This window comes from Eublepharis macularius, chromosome 2 (assembly GCF_028583425.1).
Source record: "Eublepharis macularius isolate TG4126 chromosome 2, MPM_Emac_v1.0, whole genome shotgun sequence".
In the NCBI taxonomy this organism is placed as follows: Eukaryota; Metazoa; Chordata; class Lepidosauria; order Squamata; family Eublepharidae; genus Eublepharis; species Eublepharis macularius.
Window position 1 is genome coordinate 135,046,706 of NC_072791.1, and position 21,571 is coordinate 135,068,276.

Genomic DNA, 21,571 nt, shown 5'->3' on the forward strand with positions numbered 1-21,571 from the left:
ACTTTAGGCTGGTTCATTTGGTTCATTTTTTTGTTCGTCACTGCAGACAATCTGGTGCCGATCAATCAGTTTCCTAGGCAACAGGGGATGGACTTCCTGCAGACCTTCTGCTGATCTGGAAGTGACCTTCTGCTGGCCTGGAAGTGACCTTCTGCTGGCCTGGCAGTGACGATTTTCTGACCTGGATGTGACGTTTTCACAAACCAAACGAACTGGTTTATGAACCAGGGGCAGGTTTGTGAAAGTTTGTGGTTCATGGTTTGTGAAATTTGATGAACCACGAACCACATTGTTCATCTTTTTTCCGGTTCATGCCCATCTCTACTCCAGATTAGCAGGATAGCAAACTAGTCACAATGCTTCAAATTCAAAATGATTTATTGACAGGAAAATCTTACCTTCCAACTCTTCTCTTTCTGCAAAAAGGGCAGCCTCCTTTTTCAGTCCTTGCCAGAGTCACCAGAGAGGACATTTGTCCTTCAGGTATCCTGCTTATAGATCTTTTTGGTTTGTACTAAATATTCCTGTAATTGTTTGTTTAGCTTTCAGCTATCTATAAATGCTGTATACCGGTATATTTTAAAATGACATCAGTTATGGTGATATTATTGTCTAGGAGAGCCACATTAAGCCCAATTGAGTACATTGGTTCAGGCTTCCAGAGATCTCACAGGCCCAGTTTTGGCTTGTCACCCTGGGAGTGGAATGTGTAGCTCAGTTAATTAATTGCACCTGTGAGCTACTGCTCAGGCAAGGTGTCCTTGAGACACAAGGGAGTCTTGGCTCTGCACGTCCTCCTTCTCTATTCTCAGGCTAGCAACGCTGATAGCAGAGTGGGCCCTGATTGGCTTACACTAATATAGAAGATGGCCCCTCACTGCACTCATTATCACGCTACACACCCTCTCTGAGACTTGGTTTGACCAATCTGTGCTACCTTATTCCATTAACATGTGAGAGACTCTTGCTCCATGCCAGGCCTGAGATGACCAGACCTGCCTGGCATGGTTAATGGACTTTGTGAGTATGAGCACTCAAGCCTCTTCAGAAAAATGCAAGTTAGCAAGCTTATGTTTTTAGTCAGATAGTTCTAGAGAGAAATAGATAAGTTGTTTATTTTATTGCTTTTGCTTGTGCCTTAATAGAGTGGTTCCTGCAACCCTGCATACAGTCTCAAACAAAACCAGGTAGTTCAACCCTGCAGGAGGACTGCTAGGGGTCTGATTAGCTGGGAGCAGCACTTGGATCGGCGGCCAGGGGGTTGAATGCCTAGACAGTTATGGACAGAAACTGCCATAAAATCCACTCTGCCATGGAAGCTTTCTGGGTGATCCTGCGCCAGTCATATTCTCACAGCCTAACCTACCTCACAGGGTTATTATGAGCATACAGTGGAGAGAACACGTCCTTTATGTCCCCAGTGGGGAGAAAGGCAGCATATAAATGAAGTAAATACTTAAACTGAAGTAAAATTATTTCTATCTACACTCAAAATGAAATGCAAATTAGAGACTAGCTTTCTTCTCCCAGAGTTTGCTTAGAGAAGCTGGTAGGGTTGCCAACTTCCAGGTGGGTCCCAGAATTGCAATGGATCCTCAACACTATAGAGATCAGTTCCCGTGGAGGAAATGGCTGCTTTGGAAGATGGACTCTGCAGCATTATACCACACTGAGATCCCTCCCCAAATCTCCAGGAATTTCTACCCTGGAGTTGACAACTCTAGAAGTCAGCCAAAGTTGCTGTGCAAATTCTCAGGACTTGGGACTGTTCAGAAGCAACATTTAGTTAAAGAAAGGGCTTTCTTCATATTCTCTTTCATCTATCAGTATATATATAAAATATCAACAAGAACATTTTAAAAAAGAATGTGCTTTTTACTGTGTATTTAGCATCTTTGATTTGTGAATATTGCTGCAAAGAAGGTAAGGAGGGGAAGAAAATGAGGAATGGCTTTTGGTGTTGGGGTGGGGACAGATGGGTGGTTATAGCTTTCAAACTCTACCTAAGCCTGTGATTAGAGGTAGGCTGCTCCTGAATTCTCTGTGTGGGGAGCCCAGACATGGCAATTATTTAGTGACAAAAGACATTCTGTGCATGCTCAGAGGTAATTTTTGCCCCCTGTTCCAGGATATGGTCCCATGTGCTGAGAACAAACTCTTTGGTTAAATTGTGTTGGAAGTCTTGGCACAGATGAAGTTCTAAACAAGACTTTGCCAGGAGAAGGGCAGGAAAATTAAAGATTCCATCTGTACAGAGCTTAGCCAAGGTGACCGCAGTATTTGAGAGACATCCTCTTTGGGGTGAAGCAAGATCCTGGTCTTGTCCTTTCTTGGCAAACTTGAGTCAAAGTACATAGTTTCTACTAGATTTGTGCTGTTTATTGTTAGGATAAACTGGTTTGAAGATTGAAGCCTGGTATTCCTGAGAGAGGAAGAGGTCAAGCAAACAGCTTCAGAAGTTTACAGTTAGGCCAGTCAGAGAAGCAGTGTCCTCTGCGAGTGCATAATTTCTCTGTTCATGCTATGTTTGACTGAGCAATATCTGGTGTACAAGTCAAGACAGATTGAGTGGGGATCAAAGGAAAAGGCCAGGGCATGTTCTGGAGGTCAGTAGTGCTTGTACGAGAAACCCATGCATGCTGCTTTGAGTTCCCTGGAGGAATGTAGGGATAGAAATGAAAATAAATGAGTAGCTTTAATCTGCTCCATTTGCATCTATTGCACAGTACTATAAAAATGTTCTGTAATATAAAACCTTGTTATACATCCACAAATAATACTTTACCTCCCCTACTCTCATGTTGTCCTCATTGATTGTGTCTGTAGACAGGGTTTGCAAATGCTTTTGTGTATAGTATAGTATAAGCAGGGGACCCACAAGGACTTGTTGGGGGGAATTTTATTTTCCCCTCCCTCACTGTCTCCTCTTTCTCTTCTCTGAAAGACCCCATAGTCTCTCCCTTTCTCCCTTTCATGCTTCCCTCTCTCCTTCCCACCCACCAGCCAACCTGCCCTTTATCTCCTCCCATCCCCCATCTTCAGCTTTCCATCCTTCCCTCTGCCTGGCAGATTTCTACCTGGGAAAACAATGGATAGGTTTTATAGAGCCAATCACTGGTCCCAGCTACATGGTGGGGAACCTGCAAGGAATTGTGAGTGCACTTCACTTTTCCCTGTATCTCCCCCATCATCCCCGCCCCACTACCTTTTCTTTCCCTCCTGGCAACTGCCACATCATCACATTTCCCTGGTTCCTTTTCTCTTTCCTGTCTACTCACAACTTGTTTTTTTAATTTGCCTCCAGCTTCTTGTGTACTCATTTATTTACCTCATTTATGCCTTTCTCCACAATGGGTACCCAAAGCAGCTACATCATTTACTCTCCTCCATATTATTCTCACAACAATCCTGTGAGGTAGATTCAGCTGAGAATGTATAACTGTCCCAAGCGTACCCACTAAGCTTCTAAAGCAGAGTGGGGATTTGAATCTGGGTCTCCCAGATCCTAATACGAAATTCTAACCTGGATACCACACTGGCTTTCCTTGGGTGGGCAGCTGCTGTTGAGTCACAGAAAGCAATCAGTCCTAGGTAAGTCATGGAAGTCATGCAGTGTTGTTGAGTGGTTGGTGCCAGGCCTGGCTCTGGCAAGTGCTCCCTTACAAAACTGCCCAGGAAGGGTCCCTCTCCCCCTCCATTTTACTGACAGAAACCAAGGCTGACAATACTGGTATGATTGCCTTACATCCACCACAATGGCTACTGAGAGGACATCTGTTTCTTAGAGTTACAGGTACTATTTATAGTACTGTTTTCTGTTACTTTGGGGGAGTTTACAACCCTAGTGTCTGTCTGTGTGTGTGTCCATGTGCCTTTTTAAAGAAGATTTTAGATTATTCTGCAAATTTGGTGTGCTTCTCAGATTTGTAAAATCATCTGTCTTATCCATTCATTGCTCCAGTCTCTGGATTTAAACGTCCACTGATCTGACCAAGTTAAGAATTATACATACAAGCAGGGTGGTGCGGGTGGTGTTTCATTCCCCCTCTTCGACTGTTTCTTCTCTCCTTTCCTGAAAGCCCCTGTAGCTTGTCCCCTGTTCTAGCCTCCTCCTCTCCTTTCTACCCACCCACTAGCCAGCCTACCTTTATCTCCACAACCAAACAAGTCTTCAATTCCCACCCACCCCTCTCCACCGACAGCCTCTCCCTAGGAAAAGTCTGGCCAAGGTGCACAGTGTCAACTGCTTCGCTAGGCCCAGTTGAACTATTTCTTGCACTATTTCTTCTTTTCATTATCCTGGGAACCCTCATATTCTCACCTTCCCTTCTTCTTTCTCTCCTTCCCAGCCACCAGCCAAACTTACCTTTTATTTGCTGTTTATCTTCAACTATATTTATTTCTTTGCTCCATTTTTACCTCACCTTTCACCACAACAGTGACCCAAAGCAGCTTACAGCATCCTCTTTTCCATTTTATTCTCACAACAACCCTGTGAGGGAAGCTAGGCTGAGTGTATGTGGCTGGCACATCACCCAGTAAACTTCCATGGCAGAGTGTGGATATGAACCTGGGTCTCTCAGATCCTAGTCAGAAACTGTAACCACATTGCTATACTAGCTTCTATGGGGTGGCTGCTGTTGAACAGTCACGAGCAGCCAGGCCTGGGTGATTCATGTAAGTCTGTGGTATCAAGTTACGTAGTGGTTGCTCCTCAAAGGTCAAAACAGCCCTGGAAAGTCCCCCCCCCCATTGCCACCTTTTACTGACAGAAACCAAGGCTTGAAGGCTGGCAGTACTGTTGTGGTTGCCTAGCAACAACTACTCAGGGAATATGTTTCTTAAAGCTTTTATTATTTGCTTGGGGGGGTTAACCTTTCCATTTGTCTCTTGGGGGGTTGTTTTTATTTTAAGATTTCAGGTTCTCTGCAGACCTTGGAGCTTTACTCAGGTTTGTAGAAAAGTGTCCTGTCTGTTCATGGCTCCAGTCTCCAGATTTAAATTCAGCAAATTTGGCCATGCTGAGAATTAGATATATTCATTGATTAGCACGTAGATCAGTGGTTCTAAAGAGTGTGGGTTGGAACCCAAAAATGGATCATACTTCTGTCACAGGTGTGTCATCATGAGTCCCAGGAGGGAGAAAGAACATGGTGAACTGAGAGAGGATATTCTGTGAAGCTCAGTGGCAGTTTCCCAAAAACAACAGTAAATTTAGATATGGGTTCCCCTAAGGAAAAAAAATTAAACCACTAACAGAGATTTTTGAAAGCTTTACAGCAGGGCCTTTAATTATTCTGAGGGCCATCCTTTGTTTTCTTTAGTTATATCTGTTATAACAATTTGTTGTCCTTAGTATTGTTATTCCTTTGGTGTTTCCTATCCTACCTTTCCATTGAACATCCCAGAATGCTTCTTTTGTGATTCACTGACGTGTATCATGTTTGACTTTAATATTTTAAGCAGCAATCTTCTGAAATGAACACCTGTGAGATAGGTGGCTACGTCATACAGCAAAAGGGAGGCGTGGGGGAAAAAACCCATGGGCCTAGTTCTTGTAATATGACTGTCAGGAAAAGGGTGCATGTGTACAAAACTGCTTTAATCGCCATGGGATATTAGTCAGTGTGCCATTTTTCCTTTCTTTGATTGCTGTTAGAAGCTTTGTAAGGTATGTACTAACTGCAGGGCCATTTTGTTGATACATTTGATCATGTAGTTTAAAAAATGAAGTGTGTATGCATGGCATAAAATTGGATAACTTGCATGTCTGATTGTGATTCATGCCAATGTTTCCTTTGTTTTTTTCAGGAAATCTAAGGGGAAACCAAATGGTAAAAAACCGGCACCAGAAGAAAAGAAACTTTATCTAGAGCCAGAATACACGAAGTCCAGAATTACTGACTTTGAATTTAAAGAATTAGTTATGTTACCACGTGAAATAGACCTTAATGAGTGGCTAGCCAGCAACAGTAAGTATTGTGGCATTTTATCAACTAAATATAACTTATGCTTAGTTCATGCTAGTGGGCTTTCTTAATTAAAAGGAATTTAAAAGGGACAGGCTGTCTGCTGTTCTGTGATACAAAACAGCTGTTCAGCAAAGTGAAAATACTTCATTATTTACCAAATATATTAGGTACTCTAGAGGTATGTGGGGAGACCTTCAGTTTCCTTTGGAAAAGATTTCTAAAACCTACTGAATTGGCTTGCCCCAACTGTAATTTGGAAACAGTGGCCTAAATGCTGAAATAATTGTCTCAAAGATGTTTTATATAGACGCAAGAAGGTACAAAATGCTGGCTTATCTTGCGTGCTAAATTTAAAGAGCTCAGAAGCTCATTACCCTGATTTTTTTTTTAATTTTAATGAGTATCTGTATATTTTCCCCAGTGTGGTGGTAAATACCATTAGAGAATGGCAATTTTGAGCAGGAAAATGGTGCAAGGAGAGAATTAAACAGTCTCTCTCCCTTTCAATTGAGGCCATTCCCATGCCTTAGGATGTGAGAAATTACTCTGTTAATATTTTGGAAATGGATATAAAACAGCTTTGAAATCAAGTCTTTGTTATGTAGGAAAAGAGAAACATGTATCAGTTAGTTCCTAGGGTTGTCTCTATAATCCATTTGTCTCTGTCTTGTTTGTGACCATTCCTACATTACAAGGTTTAAATGCTGAAGCTGTTTCTGGAACCTGTCTAGAATTCAAGTCGAGGGATATTTCACCAGACTTTGCTACCTAAATGGAAATTGGGGTTGGATTTGTGTCTACCAAAATTTGAACTCTTTCCTGAAATAACATGCTAAAGTATGTTCAAAGTAGCTGAACAATGTTGTTATATATCACTATCACATACCATTATTTACGATGATTGATGAGATGGAAAAACTCCTAATAAGGAACTAAGAAATATTGTAGTTGGTCTGGTTCTGAAAATCCTACATAAATATGTAACTCAGCAACATCTTTTTCTGCAGCCAAAGTAATGGAAACACCTTGGGCTTTTTTCTTTTCTCTTTCAGCAACAACCTTTTTTCACCACATCAATTTACAGTATAGTACAATCTCTGAATTTTGTACAGGAGAGTCATGTCAGACCATGGCAGTGTGCAATACGTAAGTGATTGCTTTGCTTGTGTTTAATTATTGTAATAGCTTGAACTGTTCAACTTGCAATAGAAGGATGAGCAATGAAGAAGGGTTTAAAATTTAGTGGGGAAAGTATGATGGCCCCCAAAATTGTTTGAAGAATGGACAAGTAAAAAGTGTGCCAGGTTAAACAACATCTTAGCTCCCTTTATTTCTGTGTTGTTAAGGTTTAAAATGACAATTTTCACAACAAAAATCCAAATAATGTAATCTTTTGTTGCAGTTTAGCACTGTTTGTGTTGATGATGACAATATCCTAACTATATAAATGATACTCTTCTGGCTGTATGAGCCCGCTTGTGGGGAGAGTGGAATATAAATTCAATAAAATTAAATGAATAAATGAATATGATTTCATTGCAGAATAAGTTGTCTACCTCTTGGGAATGAAATTTCATTGCAGAATAAGTTGTCTACCTCTTGGGAATGGAATCCCTATCCCTCAGCATAGAGAAATCTTATATACTAATAGACAAGTGGCCCTGATCTGTGGATGCTTAATGGATAAGATGAATGGACAAGGCAGATCTTCCTACATACCTGAATAATGCCCCAGGTTTGCAGATAAATCTGAAATCTAAAAAAAAATACAGGGGGGTTAAAAATCCAACAAAGGATAAAAGGAACCTTTGTAGCTTTAAGAATCAGATGCCCTCAGTAGCTGTTGCTAGGTAACCATAAAGTATTCTGGGCTTGGTTTCTGGGCCAAGCTACAAGTGACGAATGACACAGGTTGGACACTTGTCAGCTTCCCTCAAGTTTTGATGGGAAATGTAGGCATCCTGGTCTTGCAGCTTGGCTCTCCGACTGCTGTCCAATGGACTATTCAACTGTCACTTGTCCAACATTCTGCCAAGCTGCCTACATTTCCATCACAACTTGAGGGAAGCTGACAAGTGTCCAACCTGTGTCATTCGTCTCTTGTAGTTTGGCTCTCTGTGTTGGTAAAGTATTCCGGGCTTGGTTTCCTTTCCAGTGCTGTTTGGACCTTTGAGGGAAGATTCATCGGGACCAGGATATTACTTAATACTACATGACTTGCATGATTCACCCAGGCCCAGCTGCTTGCTACTGTTCAACATCACCACCACTTCAAAGCCAGTGTAGTGTAGTCGTTAGTTTCAGAGTAAGATGTGGGAAACCCAGGTTGGAATCCCCATAGTGTTCTGGAAGTTCAATGGATGACTTTGATCCAGTCACATACTCCCAGCCTAACCTCTACCTCTCAGGGTTGTTGTGATGGAGACAAAGATAATGATGTTAGGTTCTTTTGAGTCTCCACTGTGGAGAAAGGGATTATGTAAATGACACAATTTAATAAATAAAGATTAAAAGGGGGGGACAGTTAAAAGATAAGTTGTTTAGTGGATTTGAAGGAGAGAAGTGTGTAGGAAAAGATGAAAATAAGGAGGCTGCCAGGAGAAGGGAAAGAGGAAATTGTGTGGGGAAGGGGATACAGGGAAAAGTGAAGTACTCCCCAAAGTCCTTGCAGATTATATATCATGCAACTCAACCTGGCTCAGCCAGCACCACGCAACTGGGCCATAAGGAAGAGGCTGCCGGGGGCGGGGGGACAGTGTTTGAAGATGGGAGCTAACAAAAGTAGGTGGAAATGAGAGAAGGAAGCAGGAAAAGAAGGCTATGGGGGATAGGGAAGGGAAAGAGGACATAGTGGAGGAGGGGAATATGAGATGCCTCCTGCAAGTCCATACGGGTCCCCTACTCGTCAATATATCTAATTCTCTGCGTGGCCAAATCTGTGGAAATTGGAGACTTGGCCAAATCCAGAGACATGAATAGAAAAGACAAATTTTCCGACAAACCTAAAAAATCCTCAGCTTTGCAGAGAAATCTGAAAACTCTTAAGAAGGGTGGTTAACCCCCAGCCAAATAATAGGAGCAGCACCTGTATCTTTAAGAAATGAATTATCTCAGTGGCCATTTCTAGGCAATAGCAATAGTACTGCCAGTCTTTAAGCCTTGGTCTCTGTCAGTAAAAGACAGGTGGAGGGTAGGGTAAGGGACTGGGTGGAATTGCTACCACCTAATTTGTATGACTCTAGGCCCAGTGGCTTGCTACTGTTCAACAGCAGCTATCCATGAATGCCAGTATGGTATAGCGATTACAGTTTTAGACTAGAATCTAGGAGGACCCATGTTTGAATCCCCCATCTTCCATGGAAGTTCAGTGGATGACCTAGGACCAGTTACATAGTCTCAACCTAATCTACTTCACATAGTTGTTGTAAGAATAAAAGAAGAGAATGATGTAAACCAATTTAGGTTCCCATTGTGGGAAAAGGATGGGTATAAATGAAGTATATAAATAATTATAGTGCATCTCTTGCCTTGAAAACTCCATGAGGTAGAATTTCATGGGGCCACCATGAATTGGTTGTGACTTGATGGCACACTTTCTTTTATAGCTGAAGATGGGGACAGATAAAAGGTGGGTGGGTGGGAAAGAGGTAAGGAAGCAAGAAAGGGGGAAATAAAGGCTGTTGGGGCTTTCAAGGAAAGGAAATTGGAAATAGTGGAGGAGAGGGAAATGAGGTCTCCCCCAAGTCTTTGATGGACCCCCCACATACTTTCTATGGCATAGAGAAACGCTTTTCTAAAGGTAAATGGTCACAGAAGAGTAAACCATTAAAAAGGGTTCAGTGACAAATTTGGGTCTGTTTAACCCTAGAAATGACTCGGTTAACTCCATAAAACAAAAATGAGGATAATTTTTTGCTTATCAGGTAGGAAATGTGGTTTTATTCGGATGCTACGGTAAAGTTCACAGACAATGCTGTTCAATCTCTGTTGTTAGCATCTAGCACCTGAGTCTTAGGTTACACTCCCTTTTCACTTGTGCCAGTCCAAGCAGCTGTGGGCTGCATAAACAGTGACATGAGATGGTATTCTCTCCCTCCCCCTTTATGGCGTCTAGATAGAGTTCAACAAAGCATGTAGAGCAAGGTCCTCTGCAGCCCACTTTCAGTCCCTAGTGGCAGAGGTACTGATGCAAGAGCTAACAACAGGCATGCTACATCTGTCACCTCCTGCCTCTTAGCATCCCCACTGATTTGACACTGCATACCCTAAGTGGTAATGAATAGAGATGGGCACGAAATGGGAAAAAACAAAACGAGCATTTCATGTTTTGTCGTATTCCACGAATCATGAACTTTCATGAAATTGTCCCATTTCGTGAAATGATTCATTAGTTTCATGATTTGTCAGAACCCAGGGCACTTCAGTGGCCCCCTTCATACTCAGAGATGCCAAACTCGCAAGGAGACTTCAGCAGGCTCTCCTCCACCCACCCTCACCCAATAAGCCAGCAAGAACAAATGCTCTAAATAAGAATATAAGCAAAGAATTTTTTTTAAAGGTAGATCTCAGTCAAGCTAGGCCCCAGAGCCAGGCAATGCCCTGAGACTGGGGTTGGGTGGGGTGGAGGAAAGAAGGCACTCTCACCCAATGACCTTCACTCAAGGCCAAGAGCCAAAAATAAGAAAGAGGCTTTTCAGCCCCTTTTAAAGCAGCAGCAAATCCAGCCAAAATCTCCCAATTCCACTCTCTCACTCCAAATCCCAGCAACAGGTCCTCCCTCTCCCTCTGTCTACTGGAACTGAAAAGCATGAGGCAGAGAGCTGTGCCTTATATAAGAAATACATAGAGCAGAACAGGAGGTCTTTGGTTGGCAGATAGACCCACCTAACAGGGTTTGGAGGGATGAGATTGGTGTTCCCATGGCTACAGAAGGCCCATCTGCCTACAGTTGCCTAGGGGATTAACCCCCCTGCTCCTTGCTGTTTAGGGCAAAATGGAAATTCTCCAGTTGTCAGGGAGAGCTGCCTATCAAGGTTATGTGGGCTAAGATTGGGGTTTCCAGTGGCAACAAAAGGTCTGCAGACATTCCGGGCCTGTGTTGCCTAGGGAATCAATGGATTGGCACCAGCCTGTGTGGCATCACGAATCATTCACAAATTGAACAAATTGGCCCCCAAAGTTGTGAATTTCATGAAAACCGCGGCCCCACGAAACGTGTTTTGTGAAACACGAATCGGCCCAATTTGTCACGAAATTTTATTCGTATTTTGTTCGTGCCCATGTCTAGTAATGAACTGGCACTAAGTTGAATTGTTCTTGAGCTATCAAGAGATGTCTGGAAAGTGCACCAAAGTCCTTGTAAAGTCAGCACTCCAAGTTACTGCATTACAAATGCCAAATGCATGTTAAACTGAAGGCCTCACTTTGCTTAGCCAAATATGCCTCATGTCAAGTAGTACTCTATCAAATGTCTTAAACTTTATGCTACTCAGACCTAGTTTTCACACAGCAGATTAACCTGTGCCTAGATTGTATGAAATGCTGCTGCAAGTAGGGGCTCAAATGATGGAATCTTCCATACAAAAAAAAAAAACCTGCTTCATCTCCAGAGGGTTAGGCTGGAGTCCTTATTGTGAAGTCATACTGAAACCACAAAAAACCCAGCACAAGATGGGGAGACAAGCCCTTCCCCACTTCCAAGCTGGAGAGAGGGGAGAAAGGAGTTCTTGCTTGTTATATTTAATCTTGGAAACCTCAGAAAGCAGCAAGACATCTGTTTTCTGAGCCTCTTTGAGATTCAGTGCTAGATCAAGGAGAGCTCTGGTTATTTTTCAGACTCCAGAGATGAGTGAGGGTTTTTGTTTTTTTAAACCACATTGAAAAATGTGATCACCATTTGAAAGCTGTCAAATGCATTTGTGGACATTTAGTGATGTTACAGTACCAAAAACTCCTCATTCTTCCATTCTGCCTACGTCATTAAATCTTAACGAATCTTTCTGTAAATCATATAAATTCCATGTATGACCACAGAATTTGTTTGCCCAAATAGTGCTTGGCCACTTGTGAGTGATTAAATATACTAAACCAGAAGGAAAAGCAATTTGAATGGAAAAAGCTATTTTACATTGGGAATAAAAACACTGAAAAGCATCTCAATTGACTTCAGCCAAAATGATTTTGCTGGTGTCTGATCAAGAGCTGCTGGGGACTGTGGTTCTGGAACTCAGTGGGTAAATGCTCCATTAGTGAGGGTTTCTTTCTCTTCCTGCTTCCATTGTTCCATGTTGTCTATAAATTTACCTCACCTTTTCCTTTGGTGCAGCAGACTTCTGGAATGGGGGACTCCTAGAGAATGTATTTATTCTGTGGCAATAACAATGGTCCATTGTACTTTAGGAGACCATTTGCCTGCTTGCTAGGTTAAAGAAAGGCAGCCAGATAACAGCTGTAGGCAGGAAAACCTGAGGCTGAATATCTGCGGCGAAGGACCACTTCAGTTATTGCCATGTATGTTGCCATGTATCCATGTATAAATTACTTTTATGTATGTGACTGTACTCTCAGAGCCATGTTTATGCATCAGCTTCATTGCATCAGCTTCATTGCATTCCTGCCTTGTGTTACATATAGGAGAATACAAAAGCATGCCATCGCACAGTTCTTTATGCCTATGTAGGCTACCCTGCAATCCTTGAACATGACAATCCTCCTAGCTTCTGAACAATCCTGTTAGGTAGCAAGATGCTGATTTGGATGGGAGGCACTCATGCAGTTAGCTTCATGGCTGAGTGGAGATTTAAACCAGTCTCCCTTATACAAGACCAGTGATCTTTCTACTACGCTGCACTGGTTTTTTACATGATTATCTGTATACAGCCTGCATGCAGTTTTTACTCTGAAGTTTAGTCTGTCTAGAGAAATTGTATTATTCATTGTAGATCTGGGTATACTGTAAATAGAAGCAACATACTGATAGTTGTGTTGGTTTCCCGAATTATTCCTTCCGTACACAACAGCACAAGAATTTCAAAAAGCAAACCCTAACAATAAATATTGTGGATCCTGTCAATTGCATTACTTGCATCTTTTAAAGGCTGTGAGAACATTGATGTAAAAACATAAAAAATGTTGCCCAGTGCTCTGTTGTATCATTACAAATAGGCTACAAGAGATTAGTGAGCCAAATATTAGCCAGCAATAGACTAGAAAAATAGAAATGCTGTCAAAAGAAAGACCTGGAATGGAAAGTATTAGGGCAACTTTATACCATTTTATCAAGTGCTAGTTAAGGGCAAATGCATCAACAAACTCAAATGTTTCCATATAATTCTTTCAGTTATCCTGGAAAGTTAAGTTGCAGCTGTTTGGGGATAACAGGAAATAGACAGCATCTGGGTGCAGTGTAGTTAAATTGTTATGATCAAACTAAACAAAGCAGCTGTATTTCCTGTGCCCCCAAACAGATGAACAATCATGTTTCCAAATTGCAGCTTTGTTTTGTTTGATACTACGACTTAATTATTTCTCTTGGCTAATATCTTCCCTGTATTCTTCCACACTAGGGTGGGGTGGGGCTTTCCTGCTTAGCTAGCTGCTTCTGTGCAACCATAATTAAAACAAATGGGGACTGGAAGGTGTGCTCACATGTCTGTTTTCCTGTTCAGCTTGTACATTCTGTATGCTGGCTGTTTCTGCTTGCTTCTATAAGAAAGCAGCTTCCGCAGCTCTACCTTTGGCAACAGATCACTACTTTTGTGGTAATAGAGTGCACTTCTGTTTCTTGTTCTACCTGCTGCCTGCCTGGTTGTTTTTTTTTCTCAAGCCTCAGTGACAAGTGATAAGAGAGCTGATGTAGATGTTTCCTGATGAGAGGATTTGGTGGCTGTTAGCTATTCCATCTCTGCAGAGTTGATGCTAATGCTGTAGATTGGAGTGTCTTAGTGGGTGCCTTTCATAAGGTGTACCTGGATTTGTGACACTCTTCATCTTAACTCTGACTGAATCCGCTAACAGGAATTCTTCATTTGGATCTAGCACTTTAACTTTGGGTCAATTAGTTCATGAAGAGCTTGGAACTGGACTTTTGCTTTAAAACTCTTCTGTGTCCCTGCTAGGCATTCTTCCATGGTATTGGTACAAGACAAGACTTTCCTATTACAGTGCTGGACCAGAAGGCTCTGGTACCTGTCCTTGCCTTCTTGAACTCTTAACAGTGTGTTCTTCCTGAACTGCGTCTCTTTTCACTGTTACAAAGTGTACCATATAAAAGAACAAATAATTTAACGCTGCTGATAGTTAGATAAGTAAGGACGGTGAAGTCCATGTCCTGCTTCAAAATTCTCAGTACAATTTTCAGGATTGCACTGTCTGTCTGTTTCTGAAAGTGATTGTTCAAAGCACTGTTTCTATTGCAAGAGATTCATCTGAATGAAAAAATTGTCAGCTCAGTGCTGTCATTAGGGTGGAAGGAAAGATTCAGGCGGCACTGCTCTAATTTATAATATTGCCTCATTCTTGTAGTATAGTTTATTGCAATGAAGAGTTACTTCTTATAAGACAGGAATACAGTAAAAGTAGGTTCAACGCAGATTGGAAAACAGAAGTAATGGGGAAGAAAAACAGAAGAGTTAGCCTAGTGAGGAATCCTGCCACAGATCAGATTTATCAGAAGAATGTAGCCCCTCTTTTCTGAGACGGTGTTGTGATATACAGGCCCAGAAGAGAAGAATTGTTTTGTTTCTAACGGGCTAGTCATGGATAGCTCCCACGGTCCACGTAAGCAAGGCAGCTGAGATGGAGATTGTAGCCCGTCAGGACCTGACAGCTGTTATATTTGAATAAAAAGAGAAATTCACTAAAATCTTTAAAGGTGCTATGCAGAGACATCTCTTTTTGATCTTAATACTTTTTTGTTGCTCTTTGTATTTTGTAACTGATTTTCAGGCTTGTTCTGCTTTATGGTGTTGATGGAAGAACACCATGAGAATGACCATCCTATTTCAGCACCTCTGCCCCCATTAATGTTCTTGGGCTGGGTAGTTCCTGACTCAAAACATGAATGGGGTGGGGGTGGTCCTGCCTACTAGGATTACTCAGAAAATAAGCTTTGTGATGTCATCTCAGATTGTCTATAGGTAGTAGAATAATCCTACTGTAATCCTCTTCAAAACTTACTTGTCTGAGGAATATCAGATAGCAAGCAAGTCCATGTCTCTCTGCTTGGCTCCAAAAAATTATGCAAGAGAAGCAGTAGGCTTGAAGGTATGAAAGAAACTGTACCCTTTTGAAAAACACAGCCTGGTCTTGTTTTATGGCTTCCTCAGTGACTCACAAAGGCTGGCAGCTCCTATCCTCCCAAGCAGCCTAAATTTGGGGGCATTCCATCACCATTCACTTTGGTTGATGGTGTTATTTTTGTCTTTTGAAGACCAGAGTCTTCACGTTTTCTTTCTCATTTATATTGTTTGGCTTAATAATCAGATCATATGGGTGCAACAATTTGTTGCCTATAATATGGGGATAATGATACTACATTTTTATTTAGGCACACACTATCTCTGTGTATGTCCTCATATAGAAAGGCTCTCCTTGATGGGCTTGTGGATTAATGATAATACAGAGTAGTAGGTAATACTTCAGAACAAAAACATTTAGAATTGTTATAAATGTCAAATGTAGTATTTCATTTGGTAATTAGGGTCAGCATTTGGGTGCCCTATATCAAGTGTTTAGGTTGGGTCTAAAAATAAGAGCAACTTTAGTATCTGTAAATACTTGTATTGAACTTTGTTGGAAACTTGTGCCCTACTTTTTAATATGGAAAGAACGCCCAAAATAAACTTTTGTAGAACTAGAAATATAAGCTTACTCTTCCAGTGATGAGATGCTAGGGAACCTAAAGCTTCAAGCACTGAAATTCACCTCATTCCATCTTCAGCCATACAGTGGGGAGTGCTCTTCCTGATTCACATGCAATTCTTAGTCCAGTCAAGGAGCTTATGCCCATATAAACAAATTAGGATTGCTAATGCACAGCAGTGAGATTGCTATGATGTGGATTTGGGGCAGGCGGCACAGTCACTGAGAATAGCATGGTATCTGTAGCTATTGGTTTTGTATAGAGTGCTCTTCTCTTGAGCATTGATTGTGTACGTGCTCCATTTCTTCTGTCTGAGAGTAATTATTTGAGGCTATAAGCTGAGAAGGAGATTCCACACTGAGCTATTAAAATGTCTGGTATTATGGTGCCATCTCTTGACAGCTGATGCTATTACACTTTCTTGTATACCCTTATTGACTCACATTAACATTTTGTGCAAATCACAGTTTGACAGCTTGAACTTCTGTCTGATAGTGGTATGATCATACTTTATCAGAATTTTACATTTCCACTGTATATTAGGAACAATGATCTTGCATGTGAATATAGGAGATAGCTCCCCCACTGTATGGTTGAAAATGGAATGAGGTGAATTGCAGTGCTCAAAGCCACGATGAGTTGATGTTGAAATGAGGTGATTAATCGAAAGCCTTGAACAAACATTTTCATTTTATGCAGATTATTCAGAGATAATACAGTGTTGCAGTAATATAGATAAAAGCACATTGCATTAAGCAATACTGAGCAATACAAAGCAGTACACTTGTATTCTAGATGAACTTCTAAACTTTGCAAGGTCTGTGTGTTTTTTTCAGAATGTTAGGTAACCAAAACAGGTGTGTTTTTCATCTTGGACAGCTAATTAAAATAGTGGACTCTATCTAGATTGATGTTCTTCTATCAGAGAATGGACCTACAAACGTAACTCTTTCTGTCATTTCTCACAGATTTATAGTTTTGTTTTGCAAGTTGGCTATAACGTCATTTTGGCTAATTAGAAGGTTATACAATAGAAATTATGAGTATTTAATGAAGCATCAAACCAATCATAGCTTGTTTGTGCTATCATATGAAAAAGATCTTAGATATTTGCATAAGATAACCTATAAAACATGAAAATTCAGATAGTATGTTAGAGTTCTGATTGGAAGACATCTCATGAGAATCTTGGTGAGAATTTTACCATTGCCATGGGAATCTTAATGCATTTCATGGAAACTTGTTTTAAACTTGGAGTTAATTAGGAAATGTTAGCAAACCTAATTCTTATTGCTTTTCTATGTTTTATTTTTGTAGGATTTATATTAATGACCATATATATTTTGATATCTTGCTTCATTAAAGGACTAGAGTGTAATTCCAATAAAAAGGAAATAAATAAACTCTGAAAAGGTTTCTTTGTACTTTGATGAGAAGAAGCAAAGCAAAAAGGACCCTATAAATAATGTATTGATAAGCAGAACTTGTTCAAAGAGCAGTCCTGTTTGACAGATCTTGAACTAATTGCTGAAAGCTATACAAGAGTAAAAGATAAATCTTTCTTCTAGGATAGCAGAATCTTAGTAAAGACTTGGATAAGAGTCTGTTATAACAGTTCACTGTGGGATTCATATGATAAGACTGATTTGCAATGACTCCTAGAATATATCAACTTGCTAAATTTGGAGGAAGCAAAATTGTCACAGTGAAGTGTTCTGCAGAAGCCACTAGTTTGTATTTCCATCCTGTGGTGGCCCCCATAAATGTTCTAAGTAGCATCAGAATTGTGTCTATTTTGCCTTACATTAAACCTTCAAACCTATAATAAAATATGTTATGAATAGACATGGGCATGAACCAAAAAAAACCCCAACCACGTGGTTCATAGCATTCCACGAACCACGAACTTCCAACCTTTTCCCAGTTCATGGGACAATAGGGCTATCATTTTCACAGACCCTGCACCAGTTTCAGCCCGTCGGCTGAACCCAGCGCAGGGTGAGTGAAGATGACAGCCCCGTTCTTCTGCTGCCTGGGCAACAGGAGAAAGGGGCTGTCAGCTGCACTCACCCCACACTGGTTTCAGCCCATCTGCTGAACCCAGCACGGGGTCTGTGGAACTGACAGCCTCTTTCTTCTTCTGCCAGAGCAGCAGGAGAAAGGGGCTGTCAGTTTCACAGCCCCTGCACTGGGTTCAGCCATGAGGTCTGTGAAACTGGCAGCCCCTTTCTCCTGCTGCCCAGACTGTCAGTTTTACAGACCCCCGGGCTGGTTTCAGCCCATCAGCTGAACCCAGCGTGGGGGTCTATGAAACTGACAGCCTCTTTCTCCTGCTGCCAGAGTGGCAGGAGAAAGAGGCTGTCAGTTTTATAGACCCCACGCTGGGTTCAGCCAATGGACTGAAACCGGCGCGGGGTCTGTGAAACTCCGAACTGGCCACGGAACGGTTGGAAAAAGTCATTTGTTCCATAAAAACATGGTCCCACGAAATGCGTGGTTCTCTACAAATGAACCAGCCGTTCCGTCCAGAATTTTGTTTCGTGGTTTGTTTCGTGCCCATCTCTAGTTATGAACATTGACATACAAAAAGGTTGTCCTTTAGCTGTGATAATGCAAACAGTGGCTAAATCTGCATTTTGTGATATAAGAGGCCACTCTTTTTGGATGAGATGCCACAGGAAAGAAGGATACAAGAACAAGGTTATATGTGGAGTATTTTGGATGCCAGACCACTCAAAGAGCTGCTGCCTAAAGTTGCTGTTGGCAGGCTTCCTTGGAAGGGGCCATACAAGCACCTTTTGTATAGTCAAGATATTTGGTATCTGCTACCACAGCATCCATGACAGAGGCTATTGCTCACAATTGCAATTTGACAATGAAACATACTTTGTACAATTAGAGTGGAGAGCTAGTACAGCCTGTGCCTGTATTTTCTTGAGTAGCCTTGGGTTGTGTGGAATTAAAGTTCCAAATTTCACTGTTGTCCATTGTCTCTACAGACAATACTACTGGTATGATGAGCGGGGAAAGAAGATAAAGTGCACCGCCCCTCAATATGTTGATTTTGTCATGAGTTCAGTGCAGAAGCTAGTGACAGATGAAGATGTCTTTCCTACAAAATACGGTATGCTGTTTCACAGGAGGGACTTGTCTCAATTAGCAAATTAGGCTTTTTAATACCTTTAATAAACTTTCTATATTATTATATGTATATATACTATGCTATGCAAAGGAGATATATAATTGCATAAGTAAGTTTCTGTTTCTAGTCTAAATCATTATTTATATGTAACAGTTTTTGCAAGCCTGTCAGCCTAGAATGCAGGATGAGTAGGAAGATAAATAATTTAGAGCAGTATGTTTGGTCTAATCAAGCATTACTTTATGGCTTTTAAAGGGAACTATTGAGAAAAGATCTACCAAAAGCTGTTATCCATGATGACTAAATAGAATCTGTATGCTGAGAGATACCTCTGAAAGCCAATTTGAGTGTGGGGGTAGTAAGGCGGGGGCAGAGGGGAGTGTTACCTTTCTGCCCAGCTTACAAGCTTCCTAGAATCATCTGTTTGGTTACTGTAGAAATAGATGAAAGAGCTACATGGACCTTTTTGCTCTTATGTGGTGAAAGAGGAGCAAGAGTTCCAGTGAACATGATCACTTTTTCTCTCTCTCACGGCAGGTAAAGAATTCCCCAACTCCTTTGAGTCCCTAGTGAAGAAGATCTGCAAATATCTGTTCCATGTGCTAGCCCACATCTATTCCTCACACTTCAAGGAAACTTTGGCACTGGAGCTACATGGACACTTGAACACACTCTACACACACTTCATCCTATTCATCAGGGAGTTCAACCTGGTGGACCCTAAAGAAACCACCATCATGGATGATCTCACAGAGGTCCTCTGTACCAGCAGTGGAAGCAGCAGCAATGGGAGCGGCAATGGCAGTAGTGGCAGCAGTAGTGGCAACAGCGCAGCAGCACAGAACCATGTGAAGGAGAGATGAGTCTTCCCATCAAGAACAAAACTAATGCTTTTTATATTCTCTGTGTGTATGTGTATGTATATGTGCATATGTATATATATACAGACATACACAGCCATGACAGTTTAAGCAATTATGCTGCCACCACAGGACATATAGACATGGGACTGTATGGAGCTTTTGTTAAATGCATCATCCTTGGCGAGAAGTTGCACCAGTTCTGTTTTATTGTTTCCTGCTCCCCATTTTCTTTCTCTTCCCTAACAGATGGATGATGAGTGCTGTTTTTAGAGAAGAACCACATTTTTGAGTTGGGCCACTGCTTTGGTTTTTTTCTGCCCGCTCTCTTCCCCTATCCTTCTGTTTTGTTTGGTCTTGCGTGCGAGCCCCTTTACTTTCTGTCTATCCTTCTCTCTGTCTCTCTCTCTAGGTTGGTGGTACTGCTGTTTTTAAGAAGTTATAAGAAGTGACTTTTACTTATAAAGTGGCTTGAGCTGCAGATGTTTTGTTCGGGGGGGGGCTTGGGATTTGTCTTTTGTTTTTACTTAAATTGATCCTCTTTCCCTCCTCTCCCCAGAATTTTTACATCTAGCCCTTTAGCGGTTTATAATGGGACAAAGAGTGTGTGGCTTAACTACAGTAGCAATAAGGCTTCCAGCGCACTTAATGGATGTGGTTCTCAGTCTACCTGGTCCCAATATGTGAACCTTGAAAGAGCATCCAGAAATCTATGTTGCTTATTGCCTCTAGTTTCTCTGTCTGACCTCCTGGCTCCTCCTTTCTTAGACACAAATTCAGGAAAAAAACAAAATGTGTGAGGATTGGAGTCCAAAATCAGTGATAAAAGTGGCAACCATTTATTTCGTATTGAGTAGGAAGGGCTGGAGATGGATGGAAAGGGGCAGGCAGTCCATCACCACCTGTGCTAGAGAGATGGCTGTTGGCATATAATCATATTGTTGCTTCTTTTAGTTCATCTGTCCAATAATAAAAAAATTCTATCAGGCATAAGCTTTGCTGTTCTGTCTACAATACTGCCAATCATTAATTTTCTTACTCAGATGGTATGGAGGTCAAAATAATGCAATTTGGAAAACTCTTGGCCCTCAGTATGTTATTAGTTTTCTTTGTAAATGTTAATTGTTAGCCAAATTTTAAAGCACAGCTACAGTGCTTGGTACCAGGGCTTTTTTTTAGCAGGAACGCTGTGGAACAGAGTTCCGGCACCTCTTGAAAATGGTCATATGGCCGCTGGCCCCGCCCCCTGATCTCCAGACAGAGGGGAGTTTAGATTGCCCTCCGCGCAGCAGCGCAGAGGACAATCTAAACTCCTCTCTGTCTGGAGATCAGGGGATGGGGCCACCAGCCATGTGACCATTTTCGCCAAGGGCAATTTAAACTTTAAAAAACTCCCCCCTTGTTCCAGCTGACCCAAAGTGACATCATTGTGTGGTCCTGAGTTCCATCACTGAGCTCCACCACCTCTTTTCCCAGAAAAAAAGCCCTGCTTGGTACTATGTGGTCTAGCCAAAATAGTTTTGCATAGCTACTTGGCATTTGGAAGGAGTTAGTTTTCATTTTAATATGGCACAAAATCAGGCTTGGATTTTAAATGCTTCTGAAGATCAGTTGTAGTTTCAAGTCCCATTTTTTTCAGCAAATACTGTGAGAATATATTTGGTATTTATTTGCATTTAACAGAAGTAAAAATGATTCCTTTTTATCCAAAAACATACTATTAGAAATAGTGAGG

At 41.4% G+C, this 21,571-nt stretch overlaps 1 protein-coding gene across 3 annotated transcripts in view; it reads left to right on the forward strand.

Annotated features, from left to right (window-relative positions):
* The window catches only part of MOB2 (MOB kinase activator 2), a 193,388-nt gene extending 172,559 nt beyond the window's left edge, over positions 1-20,829 (forward strand). For all 3 annotated transcript variants that reach the window (XM_054972770.1, XM_054972769.1, XM_054972768.1), the window contains exons 2-5: positions 5,812-5,972; positions 7,025-7,118; positions 18,834-18,958; positions 19,514-20,829. In XM_054972770.1, coding sequence (XP_054828745.1) covers positions 5,812-5,972; positions 7,025-7,118; positions 18,834-18,958; positions 19,514-19,839 — 706 coding nt within the window. In that variant the 3' untranslated portion in view covers positions 19,840-20,829. The remainder of the gene's footprint in view (positions 1-5,811; positions 5,973-7,024; positions 7,119-18,833; positions 18,959-19,513) is intronic.
* Positions 20,830-21,571: the final 742 nt, after the last annotated feature.